The 16,766-nt window shown below is 38.9% G+C and overlaps 1 protein-coding gene across 2 annotated transcripts in view; it reads right to left on the bottom strand.

The window, feature by feature from the left end:
- cpne5a (copine Va) overlaps positions 1-16,766 on the bottom strand; it is a 76,612-nt gene that overhangs the window by 8,299 nt on the left and 51,547 nt on the right. For both annotated transcript variants that reach the window (XM_034877249.1, XM_034877250.1), the window contains 8 exons: positions 16,575-16,616; positions 16,245-16,320; positions 14,359-14,412; positions 13,704-13,765; positions 5,286-5,332; positions 4,749-4,930; positions 2,055-2,182; positions 251-353 (listed from right to left, as the gene is read on the bottom strand). In XM_034877249.1, coding sequence (XP_034733140.1) covers positions 251-353; positions 2,055-2,182; positions 4,749-4,930; positions 5,286-5,332; positions 13,704-13,765; positions 14,359-14,412; positions 16,245-16,320; positions 16,575-16,616 — 694 coding nt within the window. The remainder of the gene's footprint in view (positions 1-250; positions 354-2,054; positions 2,183-4,748; positions 4,931-5,285; positions 5,333-13,703; positions 13,766-14,358; positions 14,413-16,244; positions 16,321-16,574; positions 16,617-16,766) is intronic.

The following is a 16,766-nucleotide window of genomic DNA, read 5'->3' as shown; positions in this document are numbered from 1 at the left end:
AGGGGGGGAGACAAGTGGAGCAGAAAACATCCCATAAATCCTCAAATCTAGTGCTACTGGCTTATAAACCCTTCAAAGTAAGAGAAAGCCTGAGAGAAATGCCACAGCTAGCTAAAAGCACCTGCAATGCCAATGCAGGGGAGAGCGGGAGAGAGAGTTAGAGGGACAGAGAGCAAGAGAAAGCAAGAGAGAGAGAGAGAGAGAGAGAGAGAGGTTAATGTCCTCCAGATAGTGTTAGAGCAGCACTTACATTCACTATGGCCTCCTTGGTCTGAGCCATGTCTGATATGACGCCATCAGTGATGATGAGCAGCACAAAGTACTGAGAACCATCCTGCACTGCTGCTGCATAACTAAAACAGAAAAATAATTGGTAAAGAGTGGTTTAGTACCACAGACACCATGTTAAGATAAAGCAACATTCGAAACAGATGCAGATATGTCAATGAATTTACATAAAAATTATTTTTCAGAAAGATTGTCACCTCCTGCTCACCGTATGAAACAAAGCTTCAATGTAGATATGTAAAGAAGTGAAATATGTTGTATAGCTCTTCATGTCTCAGGGGTCTATCCAGACACAGCGCAGTGAGTGTGGCCTAGTTTCAGTTGCCCATCATTGGCTGCTCTATGAATAATGTATTAAACTGTTTATGCAAGTGCTGCAGTCTTATTCTTTTAGAGCATTATTGATTGCCTAGCACTGGACTGACCACACATGATGAGCAAGACGGGGGAAAACATGACAGATCATTGTGAGACAGGTGAAAGGTCAGCCCTTACACTCGCTTTCAAATTAGTGAATTTGACTTTTATGAGTTGGCATTTTAATTAAAGCGCTTGACCAGTCAGTGACAAGACCAAGAGTGATGACTGGTGTTTAGGAGATTAAAATGACCTTTGTCTTCCACAGCTGCCAAACAGCCATGTCTCACCTGACCACACTCACCTGATACATTTGACCACATTAGCAGAGTAATTACTGCAGCAATAAACACAATATTGTATTATTGGGTCTATGTTTTTAAGATTACTCCTAAGATGACAACATAGAACATTAAACATATCAACAATTTAACATCATGTTGTACATCTAGTCTACAGCATGTATTTTGCATCAACACCATTATCCGTTTAAGAGCATTGTCTGCTTGCATTAACGCATCGGCTTTTGATGCCTTTTCTGCCTGTGCCTCGTGTCAAACAGTGAATGTATAAACTTCAAGTCCCTTCAACCCAAACAAATGTTATGTTCTGCTCAACATCTAATGCTAAGATCTGTTTCTGGTCATGACTTATTTCACTTGTTCTGAATAGTTGAGGCACTGCAACAGCTTTGTGAATAATCTTATTTGAGTTTCACTGCACTCTATAAAGTATCACTGTAGAAATTGTATTTATTTTAAGTCTGCGATTGCTTTCAACAGAGACTCTTCAAAGCCATAATGTGACATATATTTATTGGGCATAAAATCCTTCTAAGAGTTTTATTTATTAATCGTGTTGTGTTACTTAAGTGTTCATAAATGTATTTGTCAAAGACCACTAATCCTCCCATAGACACCCATAAGTGGAAGATGGAGTTTTAACAGATAACGAATGACAATATAGTAAAACACAGTTTAGTCATATAAATGTGTCCTAATAAAAAAGTTATAATTGTTGAAAAATGTTAAATTAATAAACGCCTCTTTATATCTACAAACATTACCCCATATATAGAAAGTGTAAACCAATGCCTCATTATAGTTTCACTACTGTTACAACAAACCATGTGGTGCAGCCCACCACCACACTAGACGTCAAATAAGCAATGTAGCATCTGCACTCTAATTTATCTGGTCCTGCATTTACTCGATTACCATTTCTATTCATCTCAGCTTGGCAGCCAATTGTTTATTTTCCCTTCATTAGTTCTGCTGAATTCATAGAGAAACCATCATTCACTGTCTTAATACCTCTGACGGCGTCTACCCGCTGAGGATTATTTACAATTTGACTTTCAAAGAAAGGACAACTGTGCTCTGTGATGTTCACCGGGACAGTTCTTGTACCTTGCCACATGATTAACAACAGGAGCAAAGTTGGTGGGTCCATATAGCTGAACCGTCTTAAGGCTTTGATGGTAAGCTTCGAGAATCCCCTCCATGCCGTTACAGTACGGGTTCTCAATGTTGCCATTCTGAAAAAAACAAAAACAGTACATGACCAATTGATGTAAATAATAATAATTAGTGTTTCATTAGAATCACAATGAGTCTGAGACATAGACTGTTAACATTGATGGACAGAGCATATGTGACGTCACCCCTTGGTTTGTGGAGATCTGCTACCCGTCATCGAGTTTGCCGTTACGGGCCCAGTCATCCTAGTTGCGGATGTGATGATTTAAGATGAGAGGGAGGAGTAAGGGAGGAGCCCTTACACTCTATGTTACGTTACACACTTTTGCTGGTAATCACATCATAGCCACGCCCAATACCCCCTGGTTTATCGCTGATTTTAAAATCAACAAGACCATAATTCAAAAAATGAACATCATTCTGTGTGGCAGAAGAATTAAAACTAGAGATTGAGACCATAAACCCATTCTTAAAAAGGTTTACTGAGGTAATAAATCAAGTGAGACGTGGGTCACTTTATCAAAGACCTCTACAGAAACAACCTCCCTTTCAACAGTCCCCTGCTGGAATTCAGACCGAATGCAGGTTTGAGGCATTTGCACCACTTTGCCAAACTGGATGCGTTGTCAATTAATATACAGTCTATGGTGTGGGAGGAAAGTTGAAGAGTAACTTAAAGCCAAGCTGAAAAGAGTGTTTGACTTTCCTCTCAGGTTGAAGGTTTCATACATTTGTCTGTCGCAACTCTAACCAGGCACATCAGTGATGTCACAGTGTACGGAATACTCTGGCTTGTTTAAAATATTCTCAAACAAAAAAATTATAAAATTGATATTGATTTTATCTCTTTGCATTCAGTACTGATATGAACATCCGGGACATGTTAAGCCAGCAAAGCACAAAGATGGGATATGTCAACTAATGTATAATATGCTTTGTAGTGTTTTCTGATGTGTTTATGAAAGTCTAGTTATTATACCCTTCAAAGTGAACTCAGATTATGCCACATTGGTGCTTACTAATTGCAAGAAAACTATCATCATGCATTGCGCAGATGTGGAAAAACACAAATGTAGATGACTACAAGAAAAAAAAATTACCGATGAGGTCTTTGTGAGTGTTTTTGATTTTGTCGTCTAACACAACAGAGATAGCGACAAGTGATGAATGTGTCGTGAATGAGTGAAAACTCTCTAGATCCAGATGGAAGAAGCTAGCCTCCTTTAAACAACAACCCCAAAGGTGGCTTATTTACACATATTTGTTGTTCGCTGAAAAGTTTGTCAGTCTAAATTGTCAAAAATACATAAATTTTCTATTTCTAAATGTGTACAAACAAACAGGATGTAAATATGACAACTTTGAAGTTTGTCAAAACTTAGACTGCTTTCAATCAAAGCAAAACGTGCAACAGTGATATAGCAGCTGGATGTGTTCTCAAATACAACACACCACACCCAGCTGTGATCAGGTTTGTCCGACTTGTTTCTTATTACTTTAATTTGCATGGCAACCCACAGAGGTCTGTGTTGTAGTACTTCTCTGCCATAAAGGATGGAGCAGAGTTATTATTTTAGGCTGAAACATTTTAAATACTACAATGGGGCTCGAAAGTTTGGGCACCCAAGGTAAAATGTTTTATTAATGTGCATAAAGAAGCCAACTCTCTAAAAGGCATCAAATGACAGATTAGACATTTGTATAATATGTCACAAAAAGTTGGATTTTATTTCCATGATTTACACTTTCAAAATAGTAGAAAACAAAAAAAATCGTACACCATTCCACTATAAAGAGATACTTGCACAAACATCGTCTTCATGGAAGAGTCATCAGAAGGCGCCATATTTTAGTTTTCTGTTATTTGAAAGTGTAAATGATGGAAATAAAATCTAACTTTTTGTGACATATACGAATGTCTAATCTGTGATGCCTTTTGGAGATTTTTCCATCTTGTCTTGGCTTCTTTATGCACATTTATACAAATTTTTACCTGGGGTGCCCGAACTTTTGAGCCCACTGTATACGTCTTTGCTCCCACAGACGTGCTTGTCAAACCTTGCTTCAACAGTTACAGTAGCTTCTTTAGCAACAACGCAAATTTCTAACCAAAAATATATAAGAAAAACATTTCACCCAGGAATCCCACTTTACTTTTAAACCCACTTACAAGACAAAAGGATGAAAGAATGAGACTTCAATTATATGGTGGGATGAATCTTAATTTGCAAATTTTAATAGAAACATGATGCAGACGTTACCCAGTAGACAGACTCCTCATTAGGCTGTACTATGCAGCAGCCAGAGAACATTAGCTGGCAGAGAGAAGCCAAATTGATTTAAGAATCCTTCAGCCTTACAGAACCTAATTTGCACTATAAAAAGGTAAATGAATTCACTCTGAATTATGCATGTCAGAGGTGTAGCAGCATTCATCTCAAAATCCACACATCCATATTGCACGTTATCCATACATGTTGGGGAATAAAAACGCACACAAGTGCTCATAGTCAAAGATAAGTTCCACTGGGAGGGCCAAATTCATTTTCACATAGAGTTTGATTCACTTTTTGAACAATTCTGATGCTGAATTACAACCTGAGTGTCTGAAATAAGTTTACTCACCAGAGGAAACTCGTGGGAGACCCTCCCATCAGGGGGCAGCTTAGCACCGAATCCCAGGGCGGGGAACATCTTATCACTGTCGTAGTCCTGGATGATTTCTCCCACGGCCTTCAGGGCCATGGCATAGGCATTCATCTGGTACGGGTTCATGTAGTGCAGTGAAGTGGACTGGGACGGATTTCCTTCCAAGACAAAAGAAGTCAGAGTCAGTGATGCAAACCACTTGACTGAGTCCGAACTGACAGCTGCAATAGGAGCAACATGAGAGACCCGAGGCTAAATTGGATGTTTTGAATGAGAGGAGGGGCTCAATGTGACTATCTGGATTATTAGCAAGCCTGGAATTCAATGTTTACATTATTACCTTGACTTATTTTTTATCGTGCAAACACTTTAATAAAAAGAAAGTTTAACAAGAAAGAATTTTACAAGCAAGGATAAAACTCCAACCTCCTCTTTGATTCATGGAAAACACCATAATTATACATCAGATGATAAATGGAAACACAAAAAGGTGATGGGAGTTAAAACACTCACCGTTTGATGCAGTGAAATCAATGGCCACTGTGAAGTGAATCTGAGTCCTGAAACAGATGAATGGTGGAAAGGATGCTGTCAACAACAAGAGAGGCAGGAAATCTCAGCGCTGCAGTTTAATGAGGCTCTCCCTTGTTTCACTGTGCCTTTCTGCTCTACCTCTAATCTGACAAAACCACAAACACATCTCATAAAAACCTCGCAAAACTATTAAAAGCAGAGTAATTTCACAAATGGCCACAGAATGAGCTGCCACGCTGGCAAAGGGATTTGACTAAACGTCACATTGAGGAAAGATATGATTATTAACACGGCAAACAGCTGTATAAAGAAAAGAATCCCAATTTCTTAATAGCCATTTTTGACTATTAAACTTGTTTGTTCCACATACATGAATATTTACGCAATCATGTATGCTGTGCACTATAACCACATCATAATCTTTATTATCATTGAAATCATGTTGTTTTTGTTCCATGTGGTCGCTATTTTATCATCAATGGAAAAGGTCTTCCATTCACTGCATGAAATATAAAAAAAAAAAGCAGCCTCACAAAATATCCAAAGACTACAGGATATTTGTTATTCATGAACCAATAATGACAGCCAAAACCTTGAAAAGAAAATAACATGGCCAAACTAGTCTATGCTGGATTTGCCCGCGAGACTAAACAGAGAGGGAAAGGGAAGGAGAGCTTAGATCATGTGTACTCTTTCATTGTGATTAACACTGATTGTCTTTCCTGACTTCACCTCCATTCAGAAATTCCTACAAGTGCAGCATTGCCGATGATGGCGCCTTCTTCCGGAGGCGACTCTGACTCCAGCTCATTAATCAGCATTGAGCTGGACCGCTCAGCTGACAAAGGGGAATTGTTACAATGGCATGCTGCTTTAAATTTAAAAGTCTCTGCTGATTTCTGTGGTTAGTTTTTAATGTTTGGCTAGAAAAGCCTGTTGGTGAGTTAGTGTGAAGTTAGAGTGCAGGACTGTAGAAAAGCTCACACAGGAACTGTCAGTCAAACTGCTTATTAAAGTCATTCATCAGAGCTTAGCCCGGAAGTTCATTGTCAGAAAGTAGCAGCTACACTCTACAGAAAGTGGGGGCAGCCTACAAATGGTCCAGTACAACATGGTCCAATACTTGTATGTATACCGGCTTAAACAGGAGGAGTTTTAAACATTTTTTTTGCCTTTTAACATGTTCAAAATGTCATTAACGGTCCCGAAGTACTCCTTGCAGTATCCACACCGGATCTAAACACAGCTAAATTTGTAGAAGTTCCATGGATTTTCTTTCACATCTACAGCAGTGAGATTCACTGTGTTCACTTGGAAGGAATCACTGCACATGGGTAGGCACTGTAAATGATATTTTGAACCTATTTAGAGGCTAAAAACACAGGTTGATAGTTCAATCTCTGAACATGCTGAAGTGTCCTTGGGCAAGACACTGAACCTCGAGTTGCCCCCTCCATCGGAGTAGAAATGTGTGTGAATGTGAATGGCTCCTGTACTATGCGCTTTGAGAAGTCATTAAGACTAGAAAAGCGCTATATAAGAACAGTCAATATACATTTTACAAATTAAAGCACCATCATTTGTTTCTACATTTTATCAGGAGTTCATACATCTGATAGAAACCTTTAATTGGCCTCTCAAGACCTGATTAAGGACAAATCCTTCAGAACAGGCAGTCCAATAATTCCCTAAAGGTTTCACTGTGTCCTTCATGTTATACTAACTCAGCATCTCCACTTCTCTCGGTTTAGTTCTCGACTAAAATGACAGCTTCTCAACCATTTGTCTATCATCTTGAATCACAACAAGTGTTTAAAATAGGTACAAACGTATCAGTGTCATATTGAATTTCCCTATTCAGTTAGACAAACACCATATGGCAGGAATCTTTGTAATGTGAAATCCCTACAGCCTTTGCAATCTGGGATGGCTGGATGTAATGAAAACAGTGTGACAAAAAAAAATACAGCTAGGATACGTCTCATCAGTATGTGCTGTAAATTGGCCAAGCCAGACTACATCAATGAGAAGATTGGCACAGGGCTTTTCTTGTGTCACTAAATGCAGGCAGACAAACACAAGGGAGGAGGTTTGGTTTCACAAGTGGCAGCTCTTGTAATTTATTATACAGTGGCTATAAAAAATCTACAAACCCCTGTTAGACGGCCGGTTTTTGTGATGTAAAAAAATGAGACAAAGATAAATCATGCCAGAACGTTTTCCACCTTTCAATGTCACCTATAACGTGAACAATTAAATTGAAAAATAAACTGAAATCTTTGAGGGGAAAGAATAAAAAATAAAAACGTACAATAAACTGGTTGCATAAGTGTGCACACCCTTAAACTAATATTTTGTTGAAGCACCTTTGGATTTTATTACAGCACTTAGTGTTTTTGGGTAGGAGTCTATTAGCATATCACATTTGCCCACTCTTCTTTGCAAAAGTGCTCCAAATCTGTTATATTGCAAGGACATCTCCTGGACACAGCCCTCTTAAGATTACCCCACAAATGTTCAATTGGATTCAGGTCTGGGCTCTGGCTGGGCCATTCCAAAATGTTAATCTTCTTTTGGTGAAGCCATGCTTTTGTGGATTTGGATGTGGGCTTTGGGTTGTTGTCATGCTGAAAGGTGAACTTCCTCTTCATCTTCAGTGTTCTAACGGAAGCCAGAAGGTCTCTGCGGACTATGGCTTTTGCTCTGAGATGCAACTAAGAAAATGTCAGGAAATCCTACTGGAACAGCTGAACTTTATTTGTGATTAATCCGAGTCACTTTAAATGATGGCAAGTGTGTAATTACTTCTATTTAACGTGAGTTTGAATGTGATTGGTTAATTCTGAACAAAACCATATCCCCAGTTATAAGAGGGTGTGCACACTTATGCAACCAGGTTATTGTAAGGTTTTTATTTTTTATTTTTTCAACCTCGAAGATTTCAGTTTGTTTTTCAATTGAATTGTTCACATTATAAGTCCAATTAAAAGTGGAAAATGTTCTGACATGATTTATCTTTGTCTCGTTTTTTTTACACCCCAAAAACCTGGCATTTTAACAGAGGTGTGTAGAGTTTTTATATCCACTGTGTATAAATATAGTAGAGATATGTACACTACCTTACTATTTGTGTATTTACATTACTTAAAGTCCTTTTAAGTTTTTCTGATGGAGACCTGATACTTTCGGGTCTTCAATTTTACTACCAAAGCACCAAGCTTACTGCCAATGCTTAAATAAATCAAATTACAGATTACATTTTTTTTAAAATTTTAGCATGCAAAACTAACAATGTGTAAAGACGTTCTACTCGGCCCTAGAAAAGTCTGCAGGTATTATTTTCGAGGCTGCATAGGTCCCAACAACCATCAGCAAAAAGGTAGGGCAGCCTGTATGTAGCCTGAGAGGCAAAACACAGGACAAAAAATGGTACCGTGCTGCTGCTTGTTAAAGGGAAAATTCTGGTATTTTAAACCTTATCTCTATATATTTGAACCAGATATGGTGTGAAAAAAGCATGTCGTTTTTTCCAATGTTTTCTGTGTCACTGGTGTTCAGCTGGCTGCAGCTGCAAAATCTGCTTTACTTTGGTCCTCTAATGACGTGACAAGAGGATGAACTTCCCTTCTCTCTTCTCTTGTATTGCTAAATAGCTGCACCTCCATATGCAAGAGGATGTCATGGACAATATTGTTTTACAGTGTACATTTTATAACATTTTGACTAACAGATACTGTATTTAACCAAGAAAAGAGGCCAAAGGATGCCGCAGCTGGAGCAGGGAGGATATAGTTGGCGGAGGCCACAGGAAGAGAACAAACAGACTTTGTGTTTGTGCATGTGTACTTGAACAGGGATGCAACCTTTTTCAGAGGCAACCAAGACCTTTTTTGTCCGCCTCCAAAGAAAGAATGAGAGCCCCCAACGAGCCACTGTTTACCGGCCAGCTGCTTTACAAGAAGCCACAGGGGAAATACAGTGTGTGGAGCCGACTACATATACCATCAGTACGGATCAGAATCAGAATCAACTTTATTCGCCAAATGCATCAGCATACACATAGGAATTTAACATTGCAATCAGTAGCACAGAAGCTCAACAAACAGGCAGTGGATCAGCTATTCAGGTGGGAAATGGCTCTTGGAAAAAAGCTATTGAGGTGGCGTGAGTTCCTTGTTCTCATTGCACTGTACATTCTTCCCGAGGGAAGCAGCCTAAATTTGTCACTTGCTGGACGAGACTGATCAAGCAATCTCAGCTGCCTTCTTCCTGACTCTGGTATCACACAGGTCACTGAGCTGCCTTATTCCAGTCAGCCTCTCTGCTGTGCGCAAATTTGTTTTAATGTGGAAATCCACAATAAGGTGTAATAACTGAGGAGGACTTGGATGAAAATATCCAAATGATTAATGACCCAGATTCCCCATCTGGGTTGTGGTGACTGGACAGTAAGACAACAAAACAGAGATTTTAGTAAGACATCAAACTGAAACTATAAAAATGAGGTGGACATGTGCTCCCATCCTTAGTGGAAATTACGCATTCGGATATTTAGTATGTGGTATTAAAAGTGGCTGTAAAACAAAGTAAAACAAAGGTCAGGGAGGTCTGGAGCGAAGATTGCCATGACAGTTTCCATATGTAGCGAATCCCCTGACAAATCTGAACACTGTGCCTCTGCTTCCCTGTAATCTCAAAAACTTAACTGTGCCATATACTGTATGCATTTAAAGTGAAGTGCCAATGTTCCCCTGTAAACAGAAACAAGGCATTATCTCAGATTGAAACACCAATCTTTTAACAGATAACAAACCACTATGCAAGCAGTCAAATATAAAGTGGCGGAAGAATGACAGCCAAGAAATATATATTTTTAAGAAACAGTGAACACAAAAGGGAAGTAAAGACACAGAAAAGAAAATGGTTTACTCCTGTAAAAACGCATCACTTTCTCCCATTTCAAGACAACAAGATATGTTGGGATGAAACTATTAAACCTTAATAAGATCTCCACACAACAGAGACTCCACACAAGCAATGGCACGGCCAATCTGGCTGCAGATTTAATTTAAAAAGAAACATCTGAACACGCAATGAAAATAATTTAAATCTTTCATTAGCCTCTCAGGATCAGAGCAGCATGTGTCTTTTGGACTTTAATTACTTCTGTTTGACTATATCTCTGCCCCAATTGAACATTAATGAAAATGTATGAAAAACCAATTCACTGTGAAACCAGTCAAGATGTAATGGTGTTTCTGGAGAAGAAATTGCTTTTTTACCCTCCACTTCAGAAAATCATCTGAAATGCATCATGTTAGTTATCACCTGTTAGAAAGGGAGCAGTAAAGCAAGCATTTATGAAAGGAGAACCCAACAGAGGAAAAGATCAAATTTGGATCTTTCATATGTGAAACCTGATGCAGGATTCTGATCATATTTCTCATCTTCTCTCTGAATGGCAGGGTTGGCAGTTTTTTTTGTTTTTTTACAGTTGTGTATCTTTTTATATATTAGCAAGATTTGAAAAAGTAATCTCTTTCACCCAGCTATAGTAGTACAGATGCCAAAACAAAAAGTAGTGATCCATTGGACAAACGCTGACTGTGCCAGAACCCATAACTTGCCAATTTTGTTGCAGATAAGAATTCATTCAGAGTCTGATTCAAAATTTCATTCATTTAGTTTGTCTAGAAACTTTCCTACAGCACATATAATTCCACTTTAGCTACGATTTTAATTACGTTTTTTCTCTCCAAAAATGTGTAAGATTAGGACGTACCATAACAAAAGGATTCATTACAGTAAAAATGAAAATAAAAGATTTGCTTTAGTTTTAGTGATTTGTTGGAATATGAGTTTGCTCAGGTAGCTAAGATCTCATTTTTCTATTTGAGCTGTTTGTTTCCTCGAACACTATCTAGCCATTTAAAACCCCAAACAACTTATAATGAGAAGATACATACAATCAATCTTCATCGGCCCATTTTAAGCACCCACTGCATGTTTGGCCGTCCCAGTTGGGCAAATCCTTTTGCTTTTAATGAGCTTTTGTGAGATTTTCTCATCCACAATTGAAGAGCTAAGGTTGTGAGGCTGTGGTTTATTTTCATAATGTGGGTGTTTTCAAGTCCTTTGAGACAGAAACAGTTATTAAGGGTTATACAAATAAACCTATTGGACTGACCTATCTCGAATGTTCAGTGGAGAATAGGCTATAAAGGCTAATACAATTTAAAAGTTGCCTAAAGGTTTTCCAGTTTAATTGACCAAAACAGCAGTCACCCTTCCTGAACTTTGTTCAGTTAAACACTGTAAGTTGACCTGCACAATACTGGAAAAATCTTACAATGCAATATTTTTTTCCACTGCGCTGTATATATTGCAATACGAAAAAAGAAAAAGGTATTTTAAAAGATGATATAAATAGCTCCATTTGTAAATAATAAATCATTGTTGACTACTGCGGTGATTTTGTAGGGGAGTGCATGTACATAGAAGAAAAACATGAAAAAAGGATCTTTTCTAATGTGAATCACTCTTTGTTGAACTTTAATGCTTTACAAACACCAGAAGAAGTAAGCGCTGTGACTAACATTACTCTCCTGAAGTTGTTTTGGAGAGGAAAATTAGGTAGAAATACGCTGGTTGACTTGCATTACAGCATTGTATTCATGTAATAATCAATCCAGGCTGACGTGAATGACAGCGACTGCATGTTGCTTCCACTAAATTGCAGGTTGTGGTCGACTAGCGGGGCCAGCTCGTTAGTTTGATAAATTGATCAGACCTGCAATATCGTTCAGCCCTAACTGTAAGTCTGCCATTTCCTTTTCCATGGCTCCAGTTAATCTGGATCCCATAATGGATAAGCAGCACACTCATTGTTTCATCCCTCCACTGCCAGCACTAGTAATCTTGTTTATTTTCTTTATCAGTCTGTCATGCAATCAGCTCCAAGCAGAGGATGTGTTAAGTGCTTTTTTTTCCTTTCCTTACTTATATAAATCACATTTTACTAATGTGCTGTTAAAATAACAATGAAATGCTGAGTTATTAGCGGTAGACCAAGTTTTTGTTGGGCAATGGCGCAATCACTATCTGCTGCCTCAAGATAGCAATAGGCCAAGAATGCACCTGAACACACCTCCCCGTAAGACCAGCAAGGCTTGCTATTTAAACAACGGGGGCGCAGGACGGGAAATTGACAACTGTGTCTGTCTTAAACTAGAACAGACACTTTTGTCGAGCTTTGTGCTGTGCTGCGCCGGGTGCAAGTTAGGGCCCTGTAGCTGTGAATGTGGACAACATCAACCACTTTGGGGCACAAACTTTACTCACGTGTCTCATGTGGAAACTTCTAGGCCACTGAGTAAACACAGTCAATAACAACACTGAATTGGGCAACAGGGTAGATTGGAAAAAAAGAGGAGTCAGGGGAGCCAAAGTAATGCATTTAGATCTACTGTATTAAATCTCACAGCAATGATTATGCACCTTATTTCCATGTATTAGTCACAGCCATTACATTTTTCCAATGCCCACAACACTTGCTAATGTCCTCTTTGTTACAGAAGCAAGTTTGAGCAAACTAGTTAACGCCTAGCCTGGGAACCAGACAAATCTGCAAACTCATGCTTTCTTTGTTCTGGCAGATACGTCTGGTTCTGGCAGATCCGTCATTTTTTACATTTGACGTCAATCTTTGGTGGATATGAGGTATTAGTATTTGTAGGTTTTAACGTGCTTCCATATTATTAAGTGCCAGTTGGAAACTCGTTGATCACAAGCACATAACGAGCATGAGCGTAACCAGTAGCTAAATTTACCCTTTACAGTAAGCTAGGGTTTTCACCCCCTTCCCACAGAAAGTCACAGTGTCACGTTCATAAAGCTGACACATTAATGTAACATAAGATGAAAGTAATTAAAGATTCCTTGACCTTGCTATGAAATCTTAAAAGTACATCTAGTCTATACTCTTTATTGAAATAAATAACATCTAAATATTTTTCATTTTCTTAGTTTCATTTTAATACTGAACACCTTCTTCTACTTACCTGAAAAGCCCATTTCATTTCCCCCATCAGTTTCTGTGTAAAGGAGGTTCAAGTTTTCAATCACACTACTGTAAATTACAAAACCGTCTTTCAAACTATTTGTGAAGTCACGTACATACACCTTAAACTCAGATTTAAGGTAAGTACAGAGAAACTTTCCCCCTTTAGCAGAGAAATGAGAAATCTGCCTTCCTGTATCAAACTCTGCATTGATAAAAAAAATAATTATATGTGCTTAGACTTTCTGTGTCGTTGCCTAAGGAGCCTGGCACATAGGTAATATATAAATATACTCTGCAAACATAAAACGTCATTACCAGACAAACATTTGACTCACCCTCCTTTGATGTAATCCAGGAAGGTGTGCTCCGACTCTACACTGAATGACAACAAGGACACCTGAGAAAAAAAAGGACCAAACAGATTATGTCATGCTTGGTAATTAAGGAAAGCTAAATCTACCAATCTACACATTAACACTGACCTCTGAGCTAACCACCCACAAAATGACTTATCCACGCAGAATGATATTGATGCCTGGGCAGCATATTAGTATTACTGTCACTGAGAGTGAACAGCAGAGTGGCTGTGAAGTGATGTATGATCAGTGTGATGGATAACTAGCCACAGATTTTAATTGCAGAGTCACCGCATAAAGCAGGAGCAGCCAAAGTACTCAGGCAGGAACAAAAGCTCTGACTCATTTATAAGCATCCTTCAATGCTCTTCACTGATACGACACAGACAAGAGTCCTTTCATGCATTACTATAGACTTGGTTATTCCCGCTCATTCAGGTCACAAGAATGTTTTCCCATCTACTTAAATTCACTGTCTGGATCAAAAGCCCGGAAACCGGGAATGAAACAAAAACATTTAACAGAACTAAAATGCCTAGTGCAATCCACTTAGGGGAAACTTCCTAATGACTACACATGCAAAGGAGTGTGAGTACACCAGGAGGTTTTCTCTCATCTCAGAACTCAGCCTCACCGTCCCAGAGTGGATGTATCTCTTTTTCTTTATTTTCTTCTTGGCGTTCACCACCTGGTATGAAGGTAGAATAGAAAAGAAAGATAATGATACAGAAATGTAAACTTCAATTTTTATATCCACCCTTAGGCAAGTAATAAAAACATCTTTGTCCTCCCACTCCATGTATGTAAGGGTAATAGAGAGTAGGGCCTGAATCCAATAACTGCAGTAAGTGAGGATGCGATAGCATTGATCAAGCCTCACAGCAAGATACAAAGTATTCAAGGGGATTTTAAAAGCACCTACACTGTGCTGCACATTAAAAGCTACGGGATTGTTGATCATAGTATCTGTCCCAACCCTTTACTTGTAATAAACAGAATGATAACTACATACAGACTGAATTACATTACAATACTGTGTAATGTGAGCAACTACAATATTCCCTGCTTTAAATGAATGTTATATTTAGCGCCTGCAGGCAAAAACATGTGCACAACAGTAAGCCATCACCGTCCAATATCTTTACTGCTGATATTCTATGGGTCTGTACACAAACCGAAAAGCACAAGCCTTGGAAAACTGCAGCATAATAAAGTAAAAGGTATCCCACTCTCTCTTCTTTTCTCCTCCGTTCTGCTTCTGTGGTTTCTGATGCTACTCAACTCCTCCAACACAGATGATGCCTCATAGCACCACGGCCATCACTCAGTTACTGCCAGGTTCACATAACGTCACACACACATCACCCTCAATTATGGCAACCTCTGTTGGCGTTAGCCTGCTGTCATCTCAATTCACAGAGTTAATGTTTGCAGGCTTTGTTTATGTCAGGTTGAGTTCTGGAATATGCAAAGAGTTAAAAATCGTAGCCGGTGACCTATTCAAAATCTTTATGGGTCAACATTTTTTTTATTTTTAAAAGAAGAAAAAAAAAGAGTGCTTTATGTTGTTTGGCCACATCTTGAAAGTGATTTAAGGGCACTGACCTGGCAAAGATTGAATGAAGAAACTGCTGCGTTTTGTTTTCTAATTAAAATTCAAAAAGGTTTGGTGAAGGGTAATGGATGCACCTTCTTCTGTCATATCAGCAGTGTGAAAGGGCAACTCTGCATGCCACTCACTTATTCTGTCTCACTCTGTCTCCCCTTACCTATCCCCATCTACCCACCATCCTTCCCCCCTCTCCATTGGCCCTGTTCTTTCCTCAAGCCACCCCCATGACTAATTCACAGGCTAATGTAACATGGCAAGTGTATTAATGAACAGGGACCAATAGGAGCCTCCCAGTGCCTAGCAGTAATACCAATCTAACCCTCCAAGGACCATCCAAGAAAAGCTCTAATCAGCAGCATAGTTCTGCTGTTTTCCCATTTGTATTCTCACCACGTACCTCATCTGGTCAACTGCACCAGGGTGAGGAGAGACAGAGGAGGCCAGCTGTTAATCTCAAATAGCCAGGCTCAAACAACCACAGCCTCCTAAAGTCATTAAACTTTGGATAACAAGACCTTGCTAAGCCAAAGGGCACACTGATTTGGTCTTAAATTGAACTTGGTTTCTCACACTTTTTCCCAGAAATGGAGCTCTGGCCTGTTTTGTACCAAAGATGCCTCCACACTTCATTCAGTAATAGGTTATTCACAGTTTGGTCCAGCTGCTGTATGCTCCATATGCTTCACGCTGCTTGCAACACATTAAGAAATAGATGTGGACATACAACTGTCTTTTATGTTTATATATATATACGTAGATATCAGAACAACCCTTTTCTGGTAAGTCTAGACACCGTTCTGTTATAAAAAAAAGAAAATTATAAATCACTGTTTTGACTAAAGCTCCTCTGCTCTAAAGGCTAAACAAAGTGGGTGATAACAGTATCGACTGTCTTTGTCTCCACTCACCTCGTAGACGTTTAACTGGTTCTGACCCCGACATAGCTCTTTATAGATGGTGGTGAATTCACCGATGAAATCATGGCTAGAGAAATAAGACAAAAACTGCATGACATGCTGTTCATTCAGACTCAAGGGTGGACAACCCAAAAATTGCTTGGGGAATTACAACACGCAGCCGCAGATGGAATCTAATAATCAATAGCTAAGAGCAAGTAAAGAGCAAGTAAGTAGAACAGATTGTGACAATAAAAATAAAATTCATTAAGGAATTACAGGAGAAACGTGTAAACCGTGGGCAAGACAAGAAAGTTGTGTGTGTGTGTGTGTGTGTCTTACCTCCCATCTCTGTCCCAGTCATACACCTCCACTTTAATTGTCCTGTAAAAAGAGAGGGAAGTGTTGCGCACATTGATGTAACACATGTGCCACTACTTGAATGTCTTTGAGGGAAAAACTTCACAGCGAGCATTTCTGAACTGACGCAGCAAAAAAATAAATAAGGTAGTAAAACTCATTCATTGTTAATGA

The sequence above is a fragment of the Etheostoma cragini genome, chromosome 7 (genome assembly GCF_013103735.1).
Source record: "Etheostoma cragini isolate CJK2018 chromosome 7, CSU_Ecrag_1.0, whole genome shotgun sequence".
NCBI lineage: Eukaryota > Metazoa > Chordata > Actinopteri > Perciformes > Percidae > Etheostoma > Etheostoma cragini.
Note: the sequence above shows the minus strand (reverse complement) of the source record. Positions and strands in the feature narration are given on the sequence as shown.